The sequence below is a fragment of the Echinops telfairi genome, unplaced genomic scaffold (assembly GCF_000313985.2).
Source record: "Echinops telfairi isolate 266 unplaced genomic scaffold, ASM31398v2 ScPeMD7_9;HRSCAF=40, whole genome shotgun sequence".
Lineage (NCBI taxonomy): Eukaryota > Metazoa > Chordata > Mammalia > Afrosoricida > Tenrecidae > Echinops > Echinops telfairi.
In genome coordinates, this window is record NW_022103906.1 from 71309241 (window position 1) to 71335195 (window position 25955).

Consider the following 25955-nt stretch of genomic DNA (forward strand, 5'->3'; position numbering starts at 1 on the left):
TAGATTGCTCCTGGAAAGCAAAGCTGGTGTAATTTTGTCTCACATACTTGGGACATGCTATCAAGCCCTATTGTATGTGGGGTTTCTAAGACAGAGTCAAGGGCACCTAACAGTAAAAATCATCATAAAGTAGTGTAGAGTAACGTTATAGCATTTCCAGTTCAGTCTTTTATTTACAGACTCATGGAATCAATATTAATTATATATGACATTTAAATGATAGATTTAAAAAATAGTTTTATGAATATAAAGTTTACATATTATACACTTCCATAGTTATTTTAAAAAAGAGTTGTATGTGCATCGTCAAAATCAGTTCTAGTGATCCATTCCCTCTCCTGGCATTCATTATTTGCTCTCCACTTCTCTCTCCCTCCCCCTCCCCACCTCTGTCCCTGTTAAACCTTTGCATCAGTTACTGTTGCTATGCATTTGTTCCTCCTGTGCTTTATCAACTGGGAAACCTAACCCAGTAAAGAACAAAACCAAAATGAAACGGAAAGAAATAGTAATAATATAAAGATAAAAATAAAGAGTTAAAAAAAATTGCCTGCAGTATTTTAACAGAGAGGAAATTCCTGTCATGGAACAGTGGAGAAATATTTAAACATAAAGCAAATTCAGGTTGGGTCAAGAGGGAGGTCAATAATAGATTTAAAAAGTTATTTTCTTTCTGTAATCATCCTGTTCATTGAAGGTTCCACTGGTTTTGAAGAACTACTTACTGACTACATAATTTTACACCGATAATTTTAATATACCTTAACAACATTGTATGTAGTAGCAGATTAGTCACTAAACTAGGTAAACCCAGACTTAACTGTGCTACCAGTTTATCTGTAATACACGATTTCACATTTTTCACCACATCACATGTTCTGCTTTTAAATGTACTGGCATTTGTTTGTGTCCAGATTCCATAGCACCGTCCTACAGAATCAAAACTTTGTTCAAATGTATAACCCTGACAGGGCCAGAGAACACAGCAAACAATGACAGACTAAGTTTTTTTCTCATTAGAGAGTGCTGGTGCAACAGAAATGCCCCAGATGGCTGGCTTTCCAAAATGTAAGCTTGTTTTCTTCCACAAGGCTAGAAGTGTGAATTCAGCATGCTGGGTTGAGGGGAAGGTGTTTGTTTTTTTCTGTCTACTGGAATAAGGTCATTGTTTCTACTGAAGGTTTGTTCTTGGGCGTCCTCATGTGGCTTGGCATCTGTTGTAGCAGATCTCTACTTCTTACTTTTATCTCATTTCTTGTATCCCAGTACATATTGATTTAAGACACATCACACACCAATCTTGCTAACTAGCATAACAAATACAACCCACCCCTTCCCAAATGAGATGACAAACACAGGCATAAAAACCCACTGCTTTGATTCTATGGGACAATTCATTCTTATTTAGAGTAATCCTAGAGGACAAAACAGAATTGATAAGGGGCTTCCAGTGACTGACATAAAGGTGAGAGTCAGATACTGTATTCAAACTTCGGACATTGCTCCTGGAGTACAGAGGCTAGGATTTTCCACATATTTCTAGAGGGACCTAATTCTATCCATAACATTTCACCCTCTTCCCTCCCAAATTCTTGGCCTTGAAACATGCAGGATGCCTTCATTTATCCCATTACATCCTCACAACAATCTGAAATAAACTCAAGTTCAAAATATCTTCTGAATCATCAAATATGTCAGATTTGAGGCATGATTCATTCTGGGGCAAAATTCCTTTTCATCTGTGAACCTCTGAAATACAAATCATTGGCTTCTAAAGCCTGATAGTAAATTAGCACAAGACAGAGATTTCCGTTGCACATGAAAGGGCAAGCATCAAACACATACAAAACCTATCATAATACTTGCAGATCACATTAGTAATCCAGAGTTGAGGTAATCCTCTGTTCTCTGAGACATTTTGGGCAATGGTCCACTTCAGACTTGGGGGTTGGCCATACCCTCTGGATTTTGAATGGAGGTTCCTCAGCCCTGAGATTCAACTATGCCTTCTAGGCTCATTTAGTTAGCAATTCTGTTCCCTCAGCTTTGGGTGGCCCCTCTCCTAGTACATCTGAATGAAGACCCTTGCCCCCAGCAGGCCCCTCTTTTTGCCCCTTGCACATGTTAGCCTACCCCCTCAAATGTACATGATGGCACCACTTCCCTGTCATTTGTAAATGGTAACGCATGTTCAGAGGCCAGTTGGGAAAAATCTGATCCTTTAAAACCACAGAGGTTGTTGCTCCACTCCTTGAGAACCAGAAGAGTGTGTCCCCATCCTAGGAAATAACAGTTCACCTGATCTTCATGCTGTTCAGTAAGATTTTCACGGGCCAAGAAGACAATGAATGTAGATCATTTGGCTTATTTCCTACTTGTAACATTCTTAGCAGGCAGCTTATTTTCTTGTATCCTGAGTCTGACCTTTTCCAGTGTAAGTTGATGGTTTTTCTATGGTAGATCTATTATTCACATTCTTAATAATTATTCACAAAAATTATGAAACTACATCCTTCGTGATTATGTCCTTAGATTGTCATCAACGGTTTATAAATCATACTGTTTTTATTTCGTTTACTCTTTAAAGAGCTGAGGAGAACAGACACATTTCTTTCCGGTCATTACTCTGCTGGGATGGGAAGAATACTTCGTGTCTCAGAATTTCCTTTTTACCTAGGACATGGGACAGAGGAAATCTTTGTGACATTTTAGTGATTGTTCCAATGCCTGGCGAAGATATTTGAAACAAGGGGAAAACAAGCTGCATCTTATGGGCAAGCTAGCACAGGTGTATTTGCATTAAGGAAGGTCTGTCAGCAGCCATCCTGCTCATAAGAAAAGAAAGCCATGAGTCTTAGAGTTTTCCAAGCAGGTTCAAGTATACCCTGCCTCTGTGAAACTGGATTGCCATCGCAGAGTCCCTGTAAGACAGAGGAGACCTGCCTCAGAAGGTTTCCCAGGCTCCAATTTTCTGGGAGAAGACGGCCACAACCGGATCTTGTGAACAGCTAGTGAGTTCAAACTGGAAACGGTTTGGTTATATAACCCAGCATGTAACCCCGTGCACCAGGATCCTATCTCTGAGGTAAAGCTCCAGCTTATTTCACACATTTCCACATTTTCCATGTGGATGCCGTTAAGTTTGCCTGGAATTTGGAGATAAGCCCAGGATTAGTCCTGCATTAAAGTAATCATGAATCCTTGCTATGGGCCTCGAGTTAAGTTGTTAAATGTATTTCAGAGAGCTTAATGGGGAGAAAAAGTCACAGTCACTAACTTTAGTAAGCTTCAGAGAGGAAAAACACTGTGGCTGTCATTGAAAAATTAGCTGCAGGCTTGTCCGTTCGTGTTTTTGTTAGAAGGTAGGCTTATGCTCTGAGGCTAAGACAACATTCTGTTTATCCAGTCGGCTCTAGGAGGACTATCTAAACTAAGAACTGTTCAAAATCAGACATTCACTTTTTGCAGCTATATTTTAAGCAGCTTTAATAACTGGGTCAATCTTACTCAAGCAGATTTTTAATGAATGGTTTGGCAATCATTTAAAATTATTTTCTAATTAGTAAATATTTTAGTATTTATTTTTTCTCTCTATTGGTTTGAAAACTGCCATTACAGAATTTGTCAAGCATAAAAATTATCATATGTATTGTAAATATTAATACTTTCATAATTAGCACATCTAGTACATTAGCTTTATTTCTTCTTCTAGCTTTCTTATTTATTTATTTATGGTCATGTGTGGGTAGTCTATTGATGTAGAGGATATAAAATACAAGGCAGTAATGCTTGATTAAGTCTTGTCAGAACTTTATTGATTAGGCCAAAGTTCTTTGAGATATATCCATAATATCTATAAAGGTGTAAAATTTCAAAAGTGTGAAGATGCACACTGAACAGAATTGTAATTAGGATGTACTCTTGAACATAAATATAAAATGTAACACTTTTAAAATATTGTTAAATTTATTAAATTTTCATTTAATAATATATTTAATTACATATTATATTATGTATTAATAGAATATATAATTAATAAGTATACATGAACTTAATATTTTAATCATGCAATAAAATTAATATTTTATTATATTATGGGAGTACAAAGACTATCTTTCTCCCCTGGAGCCAATGGTGTTTCCAACTGCTGGCCTTTGGGTTATCAGTTTAAAGTGTAACCACTTCATCACCAGGGCATTAAAATGATGAATACAGACCAGATCTCAACTCCACTGTTAATCTAATGACATTGGTTAACATACTTCTCTTTGTTTCAAATTAAATTTCAAATCAAAATTAAAATTAAAATAATCTAATAAAATTAAAAATTTTAAATATTGTTACATTTGAATTTGTTAAAAATAAATGAAGCCCAGGCAGCTTTCATATATTTCATAGGAGAAGTCAACATGAGGCAACCCTACAGCATCGTGCACTTTAATATTGGTCTCTCCTACCATCTAATTTTTAAAGATTTGTGAAAAAGACCCTACACATTGTGATTCCTGGGATTTTATTAAATAGATATGAGTTAATTAACTATAGCTATTAATAGTATGATTGTGTTATAGGTACAAGTGAATTAAAAATAATAGGAAATGCCTTCTATCTCAGAGGTCGTCAAGATATTGCTACATCTGTAAATAAGAGGTATCTTGGGATGCTTGCCTTCTAAGTGTGAAATTTATCATGAAAGTCATTGAGAAACAGATGCCAGTTATATAACTCATGCAGGTAAGAAGATCTATTGTTTCTCTTTTATTTAAGCAAACTCTTAAAATTTCATTGAATGTCTCCAGTTTCTGAAGTAATAATCCTTATTGGTCAAACTGGAAGATTTTTTTTTTATGTTGAAAGCACCTAAAATGTCCAAAATGCATAAATTACCAGAGTATGCATCTACATGCCCTTTAATCCACTACCACTGTTTCTGGAGATGATTACAGATGCTATATATATAGATGATAGATTGATTGATAAATAGATATAGATAGATACCCATATATTAGACTTTATTAGACTACGTGTATCTCCTCTAAAACACACAATGACATCATAGCAGTTTGGTAATACCGCAAGGGTAGAAATCAGTAGTTGAGGACAGTGATTCTTTAGGCTAAGTATAACCTACACAGGCTTTTTGGTGGCTTTGTCAAACTACTCTATGAAAGGTCGCTCTTTGAAACAAAGAGAAGTATGTTAACCAATGTTATAAGGTTAACAGTGGAGTTGAGATCTGGTTTGTATTCATCATGTTAATGCCCTGGTGATGTAATGGTTACACTTTAAGCTGATAACCCAAAGGCCAGCAGTTGGAAACACCATTGGCTCCAGGGGAGAAAGATAGTCTTTGTATTCCCATAAAGAGCTAGTCTCAGAAACCCACAGGGGCATTTCTACTCCATTCAATAGAGTCCTCATGAGTTTGAATAATTGGTTTGGTCTGGAATTCAGAAAGCAGGAGTCGTGCTTCTAATGTCCACTTAAACTTCATACTCACCAATTAATTAATCACATGTAATTTTGTGCTCCAAAGAATTAGGAAGGAGTCTTTTGTATTACAGCTAGCTTTAAAATTACCTCACATTATACAAGATTATTGAAGTCCTTTCATCATTTCTTTCAAAGTTGACTCTTTTCATATTATTGGGTTAGATAAAATGAAAAGCAATATTCAAAAAATTTTAATCATTTGTGGCTTAATGATTATGAAATACTGCTTTCAACTTGATAGTTCATAGGAATAGACTATGTGAAAGGTTAGCATAGTCATTAAAATAATTTTGATCCATAAAAATATCCAATAAAATGCAGGCAGCCATCTAGCTAAGAAACAACAAAACCCACAAGGAAGAAGCACACCAGCCTACCCTGACACGAATGCTGAAGACAAAGCTGGTACATAAGCAAATGCGGTGAAGAAAGCTGATGGTGCCAAGCTGACAAATTACACAGAATCTGGGGTCCCACATGCTGGAAGATAAACAAGGGGCCATCTAATTGAGATACAACAAAGCCCACATGGAAGAAGCACACGAGCCTGTAATATGACAAGGCAGTGAAAGGGTCAGGTATCAAGCATCAAAGACCAAAAAAAAAAAAAAAATCATAACATTGTGAATGAGAGGAAGTGCAGAGTGGGGACCCAGGGCCCATCTGGGGGAAATTGGACATCCCTTGCAGAAGGGCTGAGGGAGGTGAGGAGCAAATCAGAGTGCAGTGTAGTAACGATGAAATATGCAATTTTTCTGTAGTTCTTAAATGCTTCCTCCACCCCACTACCATGATCCCAATTCTACCTTACATATCCGGCTGGACTGGAGGAGGTGCACTGGCACAGATAGGAACTGGAAATACAGTGAACCCAGGACATATGATCCCCCCAGGACCAGTGGAGAGAGTGGCGATGGCAGGAGGGTGGAGGGAAGGAGAGGGAGAAAGGGGGAAGAGAGGACAAGGTCTACATGTGACCTCCTCCCTGGGGGACAGACAGCGGAGAAGTGGGTGAGGGAGACGTTGGATGGGGTAAGATATGATAAAATAATAATACATTATAAATTATCAGGGGCTTGGGGGGAGGGGGGAGGGAGAAGGGAAGGGGAAAAATGAGCTGACACCAGGGGCTCAAGTGGAAAGCGGGTGTCATAAGAATGATGAAGTCAACATATGTACTAGAGTGCTGGACACAGATGATGTATGTACAGATTGTGATGAGTCATATGAGCCGCTAATAAAATGATTATTTAATTTTAAAAAATTGCATCATTGAGTCCATTGTGATTCACAGCCACCCCATAGGGCAAGGAAGAATTGCTCAGTGGGATTTCCAAGGCTATAATCTTTACAGAGTTGCACATCTTTCTCTCACAGGATCGCTGATGGGTCTAACCACAGACCTTCCGTTAGCAGCTGAATACTTTCATCACTGCACAAGCAGGGCTCTGATAAGACAGTCAAAAACCACAACTACTATTTCACTTTTTTTTCAACTGCACTACCACTCACCACATGGCAGTGTTCTGGGGCATGTTTACGTCCCAGCTAATATTCTGCGCAGAAGGGCAGCCCATCAAAGTCACTGCTGTGAAAAAAGGTGACAGTGATTGGAAGCCAAGATCAATGTTGGTGCCACTATTTCTTCCCACTTTAAAGACTGCCAATTGAAAAGTACTTCTCAGATATATTCACCAAAAAATGCTCTCAGTTCACATTTCTCTGCTGCCAAGTGTGTCCTACTATGTTAGCCTCAGGTCACAATGCAGCTGTGACAAATAGCTTTTCAAGACAAAGTTAATTATGTTGAAAATAATTCCAACGACCAAAAAGATCAATTACTTGAAAATTTGCAGCTCCAACTTTTACTCCATTTTGACAGAAAAGTTTTAGCTTTCTTAGTACATTAAAGATTCATTTTGTGTAATGTAATTATGATTACTGTTTTTAAAAGTATCCTACAAATCAAAGATAACAAATGTGCTGTTAATTCTTTTTTCTTATTTGCTGAAAGTTTCAGTTTTACACTCTGGCTCTTAGGTATTGTTGGAAATATGACTACCCAGTAAGAAAAGGAAAAACCCACTTGACATCAAAATCAAATTATCAAGTTGATAGGATTATTATATATTTTAATGGGATAGTGTTGGACAACTTTATTTTTGTCTTATAAAGCCCAGTGTGTATCAATATAAGGCAGCTTTTGAATCAGTATTTGAAATGTCGTTGAATGCTAGAACTTTTAAAACAAGCCTCAAAATTAACACATAGATATATTTATTTGTTAAAAGATATATGGATACCATGCAGAAAATGATATTTTTGCAGCAAATGGAACTTTCACAATTTAAATTAACCCCTATGATCTCACCATGCCTTTTGATACCTAAGAATACTACGAAATCAAATTATATTCCTGTCATTCTCTCTTGCAGATATACTGCAACATCAAGAAATGCTCCTTCATGTTATAAAATATAAGGTAAAAAATATGGATATAATTAGAGGAAAATCTCTGTCCTCTACTCAAACCAGTAAGAGATAATTTTCTTATCTTAAAATATTAATAACCCCAGTTACATCTGTGTCTTATAAACAAATTGTGCCTTTAACAGAGTAGTAAAAAAAACATCAGATTTTGTTACACCAGATGTTTTAATTGTTTAGATATTATAAAATAGCAAGAATACCCCATTATAAAAAATATATTTGTGTTCTTATTTCAAAAATCTAAGCAATGCAAATACAATTGTGGTGAAAGGTCTATACTGGTAAATAATGGAGTGAATATTTGTCAGTAACAGACGCAGATTTCCTAGCAATATTTGAATATTATAATTACAATCCTATACTTTGCAGTGGTTTGTTCTGGAGCTAAAAGAATGCAAGGCATTTTGCCAAACCATACAATTTACAATAGACATGCAACAAAAGTTTCTTATAATTTTTCACAGGACATCAATACTTTTTCATTCTCTTTTACTTTTGACCATTATCTCATGGAATCATAAGACAGGCAAACCTTCATAATTATCATCTAGTTGAAATCAGAATAAAACCATAAAACTTGTCTAATGCCTTTTTTATGCCCGAATGATTAGGTGGCAATAAAAGAATCAGATAAAGGATTATTCATTGTGTCTTACCTCTGTCACTGAAGTCATCCACCAGAATGATTTCTGCGATGAGACTCTCTGGAGTTCGGTTAATTATACTGTATATGGTCCGGAGGAGCGAAGTCCAACCTTCATTATGAAATGGGATAATGATGCTGGTGTTTGGCAGCCTTTCCAGGTACATCTTGTGCTTACAGCTGGAGATGACAGAAGGATAACATGGCTATGTCAAACACAAAACATAAGTACATTGCATACTGTTACCCACACATTATATTATCAGATAACTGAAAACATGACTTTGTCTAATCGGTCACCAAGCAGATCTATAGATAATACTCTTTTCATTCAAGAAACTTCTTAGTGATCTATTTAACACTCACTTGAAATAATTGTTTACATATGTTATACCAGAAGCCATGTAAGAAGTGCACTGAAATGTCTAATAGAAATAGGCTACATTATATGGGCAAATATTGTTTCTGTTGAGCACATCATTAAGGTTTTAGATGAATTTTCTGAATCCTTGGAAATTTAGTAAGTTGTAAAATGTTTCAGTGATTAGCTAGTTTTAAGGGGGTCCGAGAAAAGCTTGCACTGGAAAGAAATAAATATTTCATCCCAAATTATCCTATGCTGAATGCAATCCCCTAACAAGAATCTGTCTATTAAGTTCAAGTGAAGATCATATCACATTTTGTACAAAAACTCTACCAAGAGAATTAATACATTGCTATTTTTCATTGTGAAATAACCCAAGATGTGACAGAGAACTAGCATTACTTTCTGTATATTTTTAAAGCAATTTACCACAGCAATTGCTCTTTTTATGTATTGCATTCGTTCTTTAATTAGTTTATAAGCAGTATGAGGGCAGGAAGTTGCATATTGCCTTGAATTCTTAGCTCTGCCTCTTCATGTCAGAGTTGTCTATGATTGAATGAGGATGACAAATCCATTTAAGGTTGTGAACAACATGAGCTATTTCAAATCAAAAACTGGGTAACGTTCCGGTCAACTACAAAATTCATGGATTCTCTTGGTGTAGCTTGAAGACAAACAAGAAGTTGGACATCTGGATATACAGGCAGGGAGGCCTAGCTTTGGAGCAGCTGATAGGTCATTGTTTGCCTGCATACTGATTCCAATCTGATCTAGATGGTAAAATTAACTTAAATTTGATTTTGAACTGTACATGTGTTACAAACATGTAACGGATTTTGTTCAGAATATTCAAATTCCTATATCTTTCAAATCAGTTGCTTTCACACTTAATTTTACTATGCTTCCAATCCAACAACAAAACAAACCCACTGTTAACAACTTCAATCTGACTCATACTATCACTGTAGAGGATTTCTGATGCGGCACGTTAGCAGTCCATGATCCCCAGGGCGAAGCCAACCCAAACCAAGCTCATGGTCATCAAGTCAGTACAGGACAGGGAAGAAACATCCCTGTGTCCCCCAGGCTGTGCAGCTTCGGAGGAGAAGAAAGCACTGTCTTCTCCTGGGGAGTGGATGGTGGTTTTGAATAAATGACCTTTCTATTAACAGCCCAGTGCTAAATACTACTCCAGCAGGGCGACGTTGGCTCTGTAAAAATCCAACTCTTACCCACGAAATATTGCAGTTGATCTGAACAAGGTAAGTTACAGGGTGGGGCAACAAATATAACATTTTGTAATAAAACTAGCAAGTTTTACTTTTTTTCTGTGAAAGAAATAAAATATTTCAGATAAAAATACTTAAGATATTAGCATAAATATTTTATTTTTTAACCTGCCCATTTATGACTTTTTAATTTCATAATAGTTATGAAGAGTTCATCTTAAAAATGCCTCTCTTACATGTCTATAAATACATATATATGTATATATATATTCCTTGTTTGCTGTTACTGTTCAAGTTGACTCTAACACATAGTAACCTTATTGCATAACAGAAGGAAATATTTCCTGTTACTATAGGAACCTCACGATACTTATTGGCTTGAAACCATTGTTGCAGCCACCCCGTCATTCCAACTCATGGAAGAGCTTCCTCGTTTCAGTGACCCACTGCTTTGTCTAGCGGTGGTGGGCTTTCTTTCCCGGCAACGTGCCCAACCTCACCTCTAAGGCGTATTCTGGTGGTACTTCCTCAAAAATTAAGGTGACCAGACGTCCCGCTTTGGGCGGGACAGACCTGAGTTTTAACAATTTGTCCCGGGCGTTTTAAAAAAGTCCTGATTTTTGGAAAGAATGCACAACAAGCTAGGGAACGGCGGGAGAACAGGAAGGGAAGAATATACGGTTTGGGGATGCCATGTGGCTATTTCGCCAGGATATGAGTTTTATATTATTTTTGTTAATTTTATAATGTTAAACTTTAATGACAAATAATTGTTGAGACTGATTATCGAGAACTGATTATCAAAGTTCGCATTGTTATCAGTTGTTAGAATTTGACCACTATTGTTTGGACTAAATGAACAATGGCATTTTTTGGCATTGTCAATGACGAAAACATTTTGTAACTGTCTCTCAGACGATACACATCATACTGCGTGCTAGTGCTAGTTAAACAAGTGATGTCAACAAATCAGCTATTCAGATAATTTAGGTAAGTAATTATTTATTTCATAAATACATTCATTTTTCTTGAATTTAGCAGACAGTACTGGAATGATGTTCAAAAATCACTGGATCATATTACTCAAAATTTCCCATATAGTAATATTTCTGAAAATGATCTTTTTAATGAGGTATTATTAAAAATATATTGATAAGCAAAAGGTTAAATCTTGGGCATCAGCAAAAATCACAATAGAGAACAAATGGTTAGAAATATTTCATCATTTTGAAACAAACCATGTTCCATACAATGATGCACTAAAAATTGTGGAATGCGCACTGTCCTTACCAGGAACTAATGCTGTTAACTGAACGTGCTTTTTCTACGGTAATTAAAGTGTGGACATAGAACAATTCATAATTAAGTGTTGACACTTTGAAAGCCATTTTATGTGTGAAATACAAGTTAACAAATTCTTGTGAAAAATTTCATGACCTTTTAAACAACAGCAATCTACTAAAAAAAGTCACTCAAATGAGAAATGCCAAAGAATAAAATACCATACATAATTTTCAATGTATTATATTTGTAAATTGTACTTATGTTGAAATTTAAAAAATATGTTACAGTACTATTTTTGCATTCTATGAAAATTTTTGCTGCTCCATATAGACCAAATTTTCACTCTAGTTTGTAAACCAACCACTTCATGCCTTTCTCTCTCCCAATTTTGGGTATCCAATTTATATACTGCCCACTTACATCAACCCAGTTCTCAGAGAACACAATCATGTTTTTTGACATGAAGAATCTTCATTCCAGTTGGAACCTTGTGAACTCTGTATTCATAAGCAAAGTCAAATCCAGACAGACTATCCAGGAAGTCATCAACAATATGCACCAGTTCACAGGCTCAAAAATCTCCAGCTGGTCGGGTTCTGGTCAGCTCAATATGGGCTGCCTCACTCAGCCTCCACAGGGTGCCCATTGGTCACCTTGCCTTTAGACCATGGGCTCTCACCTACTCAATAAGCCTGGCCCTCTCATGGTAGGTCATGAACTTTAGACCAGTCAACCCACTTTCATCTTCCCCTCTTTGTCCTGTAAACCAAGTCCACAGGTATCAGTGGTCAAACTCAACCCGTCTCTTTATTGCTGCATTTCTCCCACTTCCACTCAACAAGTAGATCCAGGTGGTCACCTAGCAAGCATTTCAGCCTGCTCACAGGCTCCCTTTAACATTCAGTCCCAGAGAGGAGTTTTCTTCATAGTTGTAGATTTTTTTCCATCTTTTGACAAAGACTACTGGTTCCAGAGTACTCCAAATTACTGGGTGGGGCATATATTTTCAAAGCTCTCTTTGCAGGCATGGCCTAAACCCATCTAAAGATCAAATTTTCATGGCTCAGAGCAAGTGGGCTTACAAACTTTCTATTTTCCCACTTCCCATATTTCCCAGAAAACAACCGAGTAAAATGTGGCTTTATCTGACCTCTGGCTAGACAAAGAAAAACTTCCATGAGGGAGAGGTCAAACAAACATCTACTCTCCGTCTTAAGATTTGTTTCTCCAGTACCCCACTCCCAACGTACCGGAATGTATTAGTCTGGGTATTTTACAGAAGCAAATCCACAGAAAACCATGAATAAGAGAGTTTTATATAAAGGTTAAGTTTGCATCAGGAAAACATCCCAACCCAGTGCTGCCCAAACCCACAAGTCCAACATTAACTCATAAACCCATATGTCCAAAACCAGTCCACAAAGTCATCCTCTAACTCACAAAACAGACACAATGATGCCGACTGCAGGAGGAAAGCTGAGTCAGTGAATGTGTAAGCATCTCAGCGCTGGCAGGAGTCTCCAGCACCCAGGGCTGCACCACGGTAGGTCCACGTGCCTTTTCCTTGCAGGGATGTCTTGCAGGAAGTCAGCCTTGCCAGCTGAAGCAGGGAACTGCTAAGGCAGCTGCACCCTGGTACGACCATCACAAAGCAAGAGACCCGAGAACTAGAAAGGCAAGGATCACCGAGCCATTTACCCCTCTGCCCTTTAATTGACCCCACATGTGTTTATTGGCCAGGTTGGCACAATAAACTAATGAACTTACCATCATAATTTCTGTTTATGTCTATTTTCCATTTGCCTTTTCAATTTTCTTTTTTATTTTCCACTCTTTTCTGTAGTTTTCCTCTTGTAGTCTCTGTACATAAACCATAGCCTCCCATGCCAAAAAGAAAAACCCACTGCCATCTAATCAATGTCAATCAGAGAAAAATTGCCCCTTTGGGTTTCCTAATCTTGCATTATGTTAAAGCTTCAGAGGGCCGAGTGGGTTTGAATCACTGACCATATGATTGCCAACTCAATGTGTAAATAATTAGCCATCAGGGGTCCATATACAGCTTCTGTTGAGTTATCTAAATACTTAATTCTTTTTCAAGTTTTCTTACTTCTTTTGCCTTAGCCTGTAATTTTGGGGTCTGAATTCTTCTTAAATAGAAAACTAGAATGATAAATTAATACATTTATATAATTTAATATTTGAAAATAGAGTGCTACACTGTACCTACACTGATGCAGCCTATCTAATGCAATTTCTCTGAATCAGTGCCCTGAATCACCCCTGATAAGGCCTGACAAGTAAGACACAAAGAAAAAGGAAATTGTTGTTGCTGTGGAGCCTTTCCTGCCACACAAAGCCTCAACTTTCTCCTGCACAGCAACTGTGGGGCTTGACCCACGGGTGTTTGGGCTGGCAGTCTAGATCCACTGTGCCCCCAGAGGTTCTGTCTTTACACACAGAGAAAACAAAACATTTATTGCCATACCTCAGTACCACTGCATTTTGTTTTTAAATACTTATAAAACTACTAGGTTTTGATGTTTTCAAAGAGAAGTTTTAAAAGTTGAAAGAATCAAAGGTGAAAGAATCAAGATGGTGGTTTGAAATAGAAATGAAAAGCTGAAAAAAACCCAAAATACATGTTTCTCTAATGTAAAATAGCCAAAAGTGGAACGTAAAACTGATCTGTCAATGATTTCCAAGGGACTATGGGGAGACGGATGCTTCCATAAAGAATGGCACAGATTGGGAAGAAAATGTTAATGAAATTCAACACACCTGGTCATAATTATGTAGGACCATTGTTTTTAAATAAAGCCAAGGGATCAAGAAAATTATACTTTCATATATCAATATTCAGAATAATTGTACCTACTTTTGCAAGTCAGAATCTCTAAGTTTGAGGGATGTAATTAATATGTTTAATAAGGTCAGGGGTACTCCCCCAAATGGAATGTTTCACAAAGCTATATATTTAAACTTTTTTACAAAACAAACTTATCACCTTCAAAATACTCTCCATTACACTTAGTACATTATCAAATCTGTGATTCTAAGCATTTTTCAAACTCATCTGTTTGGATGGCTGACAGCACCCCCTCGTATTTTTCTTCCCCTCTTCTACATCAACAAATCACTGTCCTTCCATGTCTCTCTTCATTCACAGAAACAAAAAGAAGTCACATGGAATGAAGTCAGTTGAGTTAAGGTGTGTAAGGTAAGAGAGGTATGCAGTTTTTTGCCCCAAATTGGAACATTGAGATGGCTGTGTGAGCAGGTACACTGTTATGGTGGCAAAATCAGTCCTGGTCTGCCTTTTCTGTTGTACACTCTTAGGCAATCTATTCAGAACCTCTAAATAGAAAGGTTGATTAACAGTCTGACCTGGGGGAACGAAGTCCAAGTGCACTATGAGTTGACATTTTTGTCTGCTCAGGAAGTTGGCAGACATCTAGAACAGGGTTTGTTATTTGACTTAACAATTGACATTTCACCTGTCTCAAAATGAGAAAACCACTCATATACTTGAGCTTTTCCCATGGCGCTGTCCCTGTAAGCACTGTTCAACATCACAGACATTTTTGCATCATTTTTTCGGAGCAGGAAACAAAATTTCACAGCCATATGCTGTTCTCTTAAATCAGCTATCACAAAAATGAGGTTCAAGTGAAACTGCTTTTTGGAAAATATTTACTTTGACCAGAGAGAACCTTCCCAGGTGATGCCACTGGGTGTACTAAGTCAAAGTAAATTGCTTGATGCTCACCTACTGGGAAAAATGCATACGATGAAAACTTCTCTACCCAGTGCAACTCTGGTTTGTTTTTTTTTTTGGTACCCTCTGTATATACACCCACAAAATGTATAGACATATATGTGTTTGTGTGTGTGTAAGTTAAATAAGAACTGCATTCAGAGTCCTATTTTATAATCAGTAAACTCATATTTTAATGACATGTCCAGTAGTAGTTATGGATAAGCATGTACCTTCTAAAGTTATATTAAAGTCAAAATTTCTGTACCAATGAATATAACCTTATTTGGAAATGTTTTTTTTTTTTGCTTTTTTAAATTATCAGCTAAATAAAAGTGGTCATAGGAGAGTAAGGTGAGTTTTAATCCTAACTCCTTTTGAGTGATGTCTTGGAAGAGGGAACCACACAAAACACACACAAAAAAGGCTTCGTGGCACCATGGATACAGATGCAGCTAAAGCAGATAGACAATTACATGGACCCCTGGCAGCCAGCAGACACTAGGAGACACAAAGAACAGGTTTGTTTCTTTGTTTCCCTCCCTCATGGCCTGGACCATGATTTGAACTAGCCTCCAAAACTATCAAAAAATTCATTTCTGCTCTTTTAAGCCACCCATTTTCTGGTATTTTGTTCAGGGGCCCTACAACATTAAGCCAACTGTCATAGACATTTCAGCCAGAAAGAGACAAATAAAAAAATCCAGAATATTGATAGTATGCAACTAAGGCATGCTCTTTAAAAATTGTTTTTAATATATGTATATGAGTTCAAATTATTTTCACATATCAGATAATAAAAACTCTTTCTACTCACCCAATCAATCAAGTCACATGGTTTACTAAATATTTTACATAAGGAACCAAAGTGTAGACTTAAAAAAATGAGCAACACATTGTTTCTCACTTGAAGATATTGAAACAATAGTCAGAGATAAAGCATGGTAAGGAGGTATCATTTGAGGGTAAAATTGATAGTGTAGCGGTATAAGATTGTGCTATAGAAGTATTTGAGAGGTACCTTAGGCAATTGGGATAATGTTGCAGAAATCCAGGTCAGAGATAATGGTAACCTTCAGAAGACATATTTAAAATGTATTTAGGGGTAGAATTAACTTAATCTGCCAATAGTGGGAAAAAATTTACTGAGTAATGCATTTTTGACTTGGGAAAATAATCTGATGTATTGTGGACTAGTATTAGGAGCACAGTGTTTCCAGGGCATGTTTGAGAGTAGGGAGAATTTGCCTTTAAGGTAATGAGTTCAATTTGACTGCTGTACGGTTGAAATAAGGTGCCCTGGAGCCACGAGGGTTATGTGTTCTGCCATTAAGTAAAGGTTGTCAAATCCAAACCACCAGAAGCTCTATGGGAGAAAAGAACTGGAGATCTGCTCCCATAGAGGTTCGAGCCTAGAAAACCCCAAGGGGCAGCAATGCTCTATCCTATGGGGCGTCATGAGTCCAAATTGACTTGCTGGCACACTCAACAGCAACAAGCTTGAGATATCAAAAGGACAGCCATCAGTCGGAGCATAGCAAAGATGCGATACACAGAGAGACACAGTGTGCATGTTTTTAAAGGTAAAGGTCTGCTGTGTTGGAGGGAGAGACTAAGAGTACAGATTCTAATCTGCACGATGAACTCATGATCAGCGACCCTTTAACACTTACCATATTGGTACACGCTAAGAAGATTCTAACAGTACCTGCACATCTCCCCTTAAGGATTCTTCACTCCTGACTACACAGAAAAATCTGGAATTCTGTGGAAAATTACAGTCACTGGACCAAATGTTAACAAATAGAAGAGTCGCAAAATACATAGTATGATGGTGACACACTTCTAAGATTTGTTCTGTACTGTCTCCCAGGATGTTTTAGTGATAAACAGCTCCAGCACCTCTCTGCCAAGTTCCCATCCACGACCTCGTGTCCTCATGACCACTGTTACCAGATACTTTCTCTAAATACCTCCTTAACACTATTGATTTCAAGTTCTTATTGCAGGGTCTGCTCTCCAGGTACCCAATCTAGAAGTAGGCATATAAAATATATTTTAACTCTCTAGGAAAATATCTTGAATACAAATGATAGGCAGGGATCTCTAAGAAATGCTATTATTTTTGTTAAGTTTATAAACCACAGACCATATAAACTGTTTGTTTTTTTAATGGTCATATTTGTAGTTTCTCCTTTCTTTCACCTTTTTAATTACTGCTGACAAGGTTGAGAGAGCTTTGGTGATGCAGTGGGTTAAATTTGGGACTGGGACAACTAAGAAGGAGGAGAAAAGGAAAAAAAAGACATGTATAGGGGGGAATAGGGCACTAACCTACCCATGGAGAGGGTATTGTTTATGTCTCCACTGGAAAGGGAGAGAGGGACCAGACCTCAACCTGGTGTGCCAACACTTGAAGGCAATATACTTGCATGAAGCAGCAAACCATCAGAGAAGTCTGCAGGGCCAGCCCCAATCCCAGCTACATGAGCCACCTCCCCAGAAGAATGTACTACAGAGGGTAGCATTGAAGACACAGTTCAGTGAGAGTGGCGAGTCTGCTGAGAAGACATAGGAACAAACTAAGAGGGAAGTAGAGAGAAAGGGAGAGAGAGTAGACCGCATCCTGGCCCACCAAGCCCCAAGGATGATATTCCTGCTTAGAATAGCCAATTCACAGAGAGGATCATAGGGCAGGCCATACCCCAGGACATGGGGTCCACTCACTGACACTGGAGACACAGTGTGGGAATTGTGACTGGTTTGATGCCACCCCCCTAAGAGGGTGAAACAGGAAGGGAGTACCACAGGGCAACAAGGGGAGCAAAGGATCAAAGTCCCCAAGGAATCCCAAAAATAGACTTTGGGGATGGGGCTTGGAACCTCATCAAACTCAATAGGAAAACATTCATAAAGGTCAACAGACAGACCTGGAGCTATTTTTAGGCTTTTTTTTTTCTCTCATGTCTTTCTATATAACATTGGCAGGATAAACATTCCCAAGGAAAAAACAATGGGACAGACCGTTCTAGGGTGATATGAGAGAGGGGAAGGTGGGGGAAAGGAACAGGGTTGCCAACAAACCTAGGGACAAGGGAACAGCAAGTGATCTCAAATCACTGGTGAGGAGGGGGTACAATGCCTGGTGGGGTTTGATCAAGTACAATGTAGCCGAGAGGAATTACTGAAACCCAAATGATAGTGGGGCAAGAGGAAAGTAAAAGGAAATAAAGGAAAGAACTAGGAGACAAAGGACATTTATAGAAGTATAAATACAGGCACATACACTTGTAAATACATCTATATGTAACAATAGGGACCTAGATCTGTGTACATATATTACATGTTAAGCATTAAGGTAGCAGACAGACATGGGCCTCTACTCAAGTAATCCCTCAATGCAAGAACACTTTGTTCTTATAACCTGGCATTCTATGATGCTCACCTTCCCGACATGATCTCTTAAGACAAAATGAGTGCATAGGCAAATATGGTGAAGACAACTGAAGGTACCCAGCTATCAAAAGATATAGTATCTGGGGTCTTAAAGATGTGAAGATAAACAAGCGGCCATCTAACTGGGAAGCAACAGAGCCAACATGAAAGAAAGACACCAGCCTGTGTGATCATGAGGTGTCCATAGGATCAGGTAGCAGGCATCAGAAGACCCAGAACAAACAACCATATTGATGCAAATGAGGGGTGGGGGCAGAGGGGAAACCCAAAGCCCATCTGTAGACAATTGGACACCCCTCACAGAATGGTCACAAGGAAGGGATGAGCCAGTCATGGTGAAGTTTAGAAACAACAAAACATATAACATTCCTTTCTTTCTTTACTGTACCCCCTTCCCCACGATCATAACCCCAGTTCTACCTTACAAATCTGGCAAGCCCGGAGCATGTACACTGGTACAGATAAGAGACCTTGACACAGGGAATCCAGGACAGATAAACTCCTCAGGAACAATAATGGAAGTAGCAATATCAGGAGTGTAGGGGGAAGGGTAGAGGAATAAAGGGGGATACGATTACAATGATTGACATATAATACCCCTCCCAGGGGGACGAAAAACAGAAAAGTGGGTGAAGAGAGACAGAGGATGGTATAAGACATGAAAAATAATAATAATTTATAATTATTAAGGATTCGTGAGGTAGGGAGGGAAACAAATGAGGAGCTGATACCAAGGGCTCAAGTAGAAAGACAATGTTTTGAAAATGATGATGGCAACATATGTACCTTATGCTTGACACAATGGACAGATAGATGGATTGTAGCAAGAACTGTAACAACCCCAATAAAATGATTTTTTAAAAAGAAGAAAGAAAAAGAAAATACAATTAATGAACTCAGAACAGTTCCTGGTACATTTTTATTTATTGAAACAAGCCTCAATAAACATTAAATATATCCTACAGCAAAAAAAAAAAAAGTTTTCAGGGTTGGAAACCTTAAAGAGCACTTCTCTTACTTATAGGCTTGCAATTATTTTGTCGGTTTGTCGCGTGCTTTTTGAGTTTGACTCTGCTCAAAGACTCCTGAAAGCCTAGGTAAAACAACTAGTGGAACCCTGGGGCTAAACTCAGTGTATGCATAAAAAGTTTCATATAATAATAGACTATTAATATTTGTAATGCTTATTTCAACTAGGTTACATTGTGAACTTATTGCTAGCCGGTGTTACTTCTCAAAAACGGAATTATCAAACACTGCAGGTCAGACTCTCTAGATTCAAATGACAGCCTTGCCACGCACTAGCTGTTTGAAAATTGGTGCGCTATTTAACTTCTCTAACACTGTTTTTCACATTTTGAAGATAATAACCATGTTGGGACAAAAGAAATACCTGATTTATAATGTGCTGCTAATGAGGATAAATGAGATCATCTAAGTCAAGCACTTAGTACAGTACTTAGTGCACATACTAGCAAGAGCTTGATAATTGCTATCATTATTATAGTTATCATTGTTGTTTTAATTGTTATTATTATACCTGTCACATCTGTGGAAGACTATAGAGCAGATTCAAGAAAGGCATGGAGGAAAACGGAGAGAGCCCGAGGATACAAAGCTAAATAGATTGTAAGGTTTCCCTTAAGAGTTCAAAGACAGTGGCAGTAGATATAAAATAACTAGCGTCAAGTGAAACCGATGACATAATAGTACACAGAGAATGCGAGCCCACAGGCACTGTGATTAACTTTTCTGAAAGAATTAGCAAAGACCTTACAAATGAGTCTGCATATTGAGAAAGTCTCCTGTCAGAGCTTAAGTACGAATCTAAGGGATTTGGAAGTTAGCCTGCAGTCAACATGAAGTATTTCCAATATTGTTAAGAATGATGACAACAGGACATGTTTGCATCGCCCCCTGACAGCAAGATGGAGCATGTGTTGAAGACGTCAAACACTTGAGGCAGGAAGATGAAGGACTGTAATAGTTCTAGCAAAAGATCATGAGAGTGCAGATTTGATTTTCACTTTAAGGAAAATCAGCCCCGTTGTGACAATATTTAATTGGGCTGAACTATATTTAGTCACTCTCGCCCTTATGCTATTCCAAGGACACTTTAATTAATTCTCACACTCAGCCATCAGATGCAAGAAGCTGTGGCCCCAGTGGCGGTTCCACAGCACTAGCAGAAATGTCGCAGCAGGTACAGAGACTCATTGATAATCTACAACTCCTACACTGTATGTGGAAGATCAAGTCGAGAGACCAACTCTATTAAATATGAAGACAGCATAGCAATACAGCAATGCACTTAAGAAATATGCAAAAAGGCAAACAATTCATATGTTTCTGACTACAGGTAGTAGCAAATTTACAAAAAGAAATAAGGATGATTTAAAAACAGTTGTTGCATTACGCATTTTAAGATGAGTGAAATCAAAGCGCACTGCCTTTGAGTCAAGTCCGAGTCATCATGACCCACCATAGTTACCCAGAGCTGCACATCTTTTATTTATGTGATCATTTTATTGGGGGCTCGTCCAGCTCTTACCACGAGCCATACACATATCCATTCGGTCAAGCACTTCCGTCCACATGTCAAATCCCCATCTTTATTCAGGCAGGTCGCCTTCTCCTTCTCCTTGGGAGCAGTGTGAGGTTTAAACTGTCTACTTTTTGGCTAACAATCAACTTTAATAGACATTGCCACCACAGCAAACAGGTCTTGACATTATTACATTTCCTATTGTTGTATTATTTTGAATTAGGCCTTTTCATAAAATTAATTTAGGAATGGCTAAGAGACGGACATCTCTTAATCACATACAAACAAGTTCACAATAAATTTTTCAAATTTGACTGCAGTAGGAAAAAAAAGAAATCCCTAAGACTAGTTTTTTAGACCCCTTAAAAATTACAAGGAGGAAATGACAAATTATGATGGCATTTTAAAATATCAAGTTATTTTGTAACATTCCGCTAAACCAATTTCAGAGGAACCCTCTCATACTATACTATGCTTTTCCAAAGCAGGATTCATATGGAATTCATGCAAGGTTAGCAGTTCAGAGTCACTAGGCGATCTGAGGGGGTTGATGAGGCTTTCTACTCCAGCTGGGAGTTGAACTCTGAGTCCCTCACGGAAGCGGTTCTGCCCTGCTCTGTAGGGTTCCCATGAGTCAGAATTAACTCAACAGCAGGGAGTTCTGGTTTGCGAAATTGAGATTAAAAACACATTTTTAGTTTGACATTTCTTCATTTAAAATATACTGAACTTTCACTAGTATCACAGTTACATTTATCTTACATTAATTGATCTTTTTTACTTTATTAATTTCACAGAAAAATTTTTCTTTTAAAAATAAAAACAAGGAATTCAAATTGCATGTATGATGGGAATGGAATTGAAAGAGAATGGAATCTTTGCACAAACATTTAAAGTCCCCTTGTATATAAAGATCCCAAACTTACTAGTGATTTACGTTTTATCTAAATTTTTCCTGTAACTATTATCAACACAGGAAGAGTACAATTTTAGGTAAACTTGCTTTTAAGTTTTTACCATCACCCAAGCATTCTTCCATGGTGAAAGACACAATAATTAGGTTTGGTAGCAACAACAACAAAAGGCAACATGTTTTAAAATTAAAACTAGAATTGCAAGATTTGAGTTATGTTTTCTTAATGCTTTAGTCCTTTAGTAGCTTATTTAAAGTATGAACCCTTGCCTCATCTACTTATTTAAATGAATCAGCCTAAATAGTATACTGATTTAAAACAACAAATATTGTCTTTATTGTCTCTGTTACCTGTTCATCACTGTAGGATCTGTGCTCATCATTGATTATTAGAATAGGCATAATTGAAAACACTGGTAGGTCTCAGGAGGAACCCTGGTGGCATAATGGGCTATTTGTTGGGCTTCTAAGCACGTCAACAGTTCAATACCAGCAGACATTTGGGGAGAGAAAGGGTAGGCTTTGTATTCCCCTACAAAGTTACAGTCTTGGGAACAGAGGAGAGAAATTCTTCTTGTCCTGCTATAAGGCCGCTATGGGTCTGAATCAATTCCATGTAATTGAGTAACTAAGCCAAAATCAGTAACATATCAGAAGGTACCAAAGGAGTTCATTCCTATAATGAGTATATTCAGAAATATTTGGCAACAAGCACGATTTTAAATGAATTAAATATGTATTTTTTCACAAAGAAAAATGAAATAGAAACAATTTCAACCAAGACAAGACACACTCTTTAAAGGCCTTCATCTGTAGAGTAAATCAAAAATAATTTAGAGATGCAACGATGTATAAGAAACTATTTTAACCTTATTTAATTCAAACCCTTGGAATTTAGAAAGCTTAATATATTTTTTTCAACAATTGACTCTAGGCAAAACAATGTACTATTTGAAGGAGAAATATAGTAGTAACTGTTTCTGGTCTGATGAATTTGCAATATTTTGAAAATTATATATAACTCACATACCTCCATACTAAGTAGCAGCAGATAAAATAATTAAAATTTAATTCTCTTAATTTCTGATTATATTTTGCTTGCACCATTGTATTGCTACACTTTTATAAAGATGGCTTTATATTGATATAATTAGTTGAAATATATATAAACATAACAACACATTAAGTACAATAAGCAATTACATTTTTGTAACATATACAACTTATCACTCACATATATTTTTAATTAAGCTAATCCCTAAATTAATCTAAATGAATAAAAACCTATAATGAAATCTTAAGATCAACAATGTTCAAGCCACATTATATTTCCAGAGGGATTTTAAAAATTAGACATGATATTCATCTTCCTCATTTATTACATATTTTATTAATGCTGATTTTTTTCTATGTCTAGATTATAATATTGTTTCTAGTTAAATTTACTTTGGGGATTTACTCTTTTGATCAAAATAGAGTTTCAGGGGCCAAATTTGACTTCCACTTGAACGAACCAACAACCAACTAATCATCCAACTAAATAAACAAAAAAATAACAATGTTTTCAAACATCAAAAAGCAAGCAGCAAATGGTAATGGTTACTGAGCAAGAAGAAATAAACATCATTTGTTAATTCTTTTTTTTTTTTAAACATTTTATTAGGGGCTCATACAACTGTTATCCCAATCCATACACACATCAATTGTGTAAAGCGCATTTGTACATCGTTTCTCAAAACATTTTCTCTCCGTTTAAACTCCCGACATTAGGTCCTCATTTTTCCCCTCCCTCCCCGCTCCCCCCTCCCGCATGAGCCCTTGATAGTTTATAAATGGGTATTTTGTCATATCTTGCCCTGTCCGACTTCTCCCTTCATCCACTTTCCGGTTGTCTGTCCCCCAGGGAGGAGGTCACACACAGTTCCATGTAATCTGTTCCCTCTTTCCTACCCATTCTCCCTTTACCCTCCCTGTTTTGCCACTCACACCACTGGTCCTATAGGGCTCATCTGTCCTGGATTCCCTTTATTTTCAGTTCCTATCTGTACCAGTGTACCTCCTCTGGTCTAGCCAGTCTTGCAAGATAGAATTCGAGTCATGGTAGTGGGAGCGGGGAGGAAACCTTAAGGAACTAGAGGAAAGTTGTATTTCTCTTCATTGTTACATCGCACCCTGACTGGCTCATCTCCTCCCCAGACCCCTCTGCAAGGGGATCTCCAGTGGCCTACTAATGGGCTTTGGATCTCCACTCTGCACTCCCCCCATCATTCACTATGGTAAGATTTTTTGTTCTGATGATGCCTTACACCTGATCCCTTCGACACCTCGTGGTTGCATAGGCTGGTGTGCTTCTTCCATGTGGGCTTTGTTGCTTCTGAGCTTGATGGCCGCTTGATTATCTTCAAGCCTTTAAGACCCCAGACGCTATACTTTTTGATAGCCGGGCACCATCAGCTTTCTTCACCATTTGTTAATTCTTTAGATTGATATTCCAACCCAGGGAGAAGTTAGAAAAAAGACAAGTGAGTCTAATTATCTCAATAAGCTGACAGTCCAGAAAGACCACGGTCGCTAAACTTTGCTGGATTGACTCTTCTGGAGGAAAAAACAGCAAGGGGAAAGAACCTACCATACAAACAGAATCCTTGTTAGCCTTTGACTGAATATTGATCAGTGTACATGTGTGTGAAAACTACACAGGCCTGAAAAACATCACCAGAAAGGATTAGAGGGATCAATGTCAAATATTCAAACAGGACATGAAATAATGCCTGTTGTTCCAAGTGAAAGAGCAAAACTTTATTGATAATGTAGAATAACCAGAGGTGGGAAGTGTTTTGTTTCTTTAAGGTGCTAACATTAACCTTAGATTAAATGCAATTCTACTCCAATTTGATATTAATGCAAAAAATGATTAAACTGCTTCAAATAATTTAACTTCATCTCAGAAGAAAGCTTAATAGCATTAATAAAGTTTAATAGCATTTAAAGGTATACAAAATTATTGTGCACCTGCCAACGTAAAATCAGAATGTTGGACACCTACTGATTCAAAAGGATAACAACAAATTATTTAAGTGAAACTGTCACCCTCATAGCCTCAGAAATCCCTGCGTTGGAGTTGGCTCAATGGCAGTGAGTTTTAACTCTCTACAACTGCAAGGGCTGAAAAAAAATTTCCAGATTAAAAACTAAAAAGTGCAGATCTTACCCAATGTGTTTCTCTGATTCCAAGTGCACATACCCTGCAGTTCCTATACAGTTTGATATTATTCTCCAGTACTTATTAAAAAATATGCTTCTTGTGTATTGTTCTGTGTCTACTTGTGTTATAGTTAAGGTTTATTGTGCCAACCTGGCTGATAAACACAGGGCAGAGAGATAAATGGCTCAGAGAGCCTCGCCTCTTTTATCTCTTGCTCTTTGATCATCAGACCAGTGTGCGGCTGCCTTGCTTGGTCTGTGCCTCAATTTGCAAGCTTCACTACCTGTGGGACACCTAACCTGTGGACTGTGTCACTGCAATTTGAGGTTCCTTCAAGACCTGCTTTGCCACACTACTGAAACTTACATCTCTTGAGCTGGGGACAGTCGGACCCTGTCATCTGGCTGACTGTGGGTGACCTGCCTTGCTGTTTGCTGCCTGTGCCCGGATAGCCTGAATTGCTCTACAGGACTACCCAGCGGCCCTCAAGACTTGAAGGACTGCCAGTGTCTCACAATTGTCTCATGCGAGTGAGTTGCACTGAGCCATTTGTACTGCTTTATAGATGAACTG

General features: G+C 37.7%; 1 protein-coding gene across 2 annotated transcripts in view; it reads right to left on the minus strand.

The window, feature by feature from the left end:
• Positions 1-25955, minus strand: part of GALNTL6 (polypeptide N-acetylgalactosaminyltransferase like 6) — a 1306147-nt gene that overhangs the window by 775791 nt on the left and 504401 nt on the right. For both annotated transcript variants that reach the window (XM_045286961.1, XM_004696123.2), the window contains one exon: positions 8640-8806. In XM_045286961.1, coding sequence (XP_045142896.1) covers positions 8640-8806 — 167 coding nt within the window. The remainder of the gene's footprint in view (positions 1-8639; positions 8807-25955) is intronic.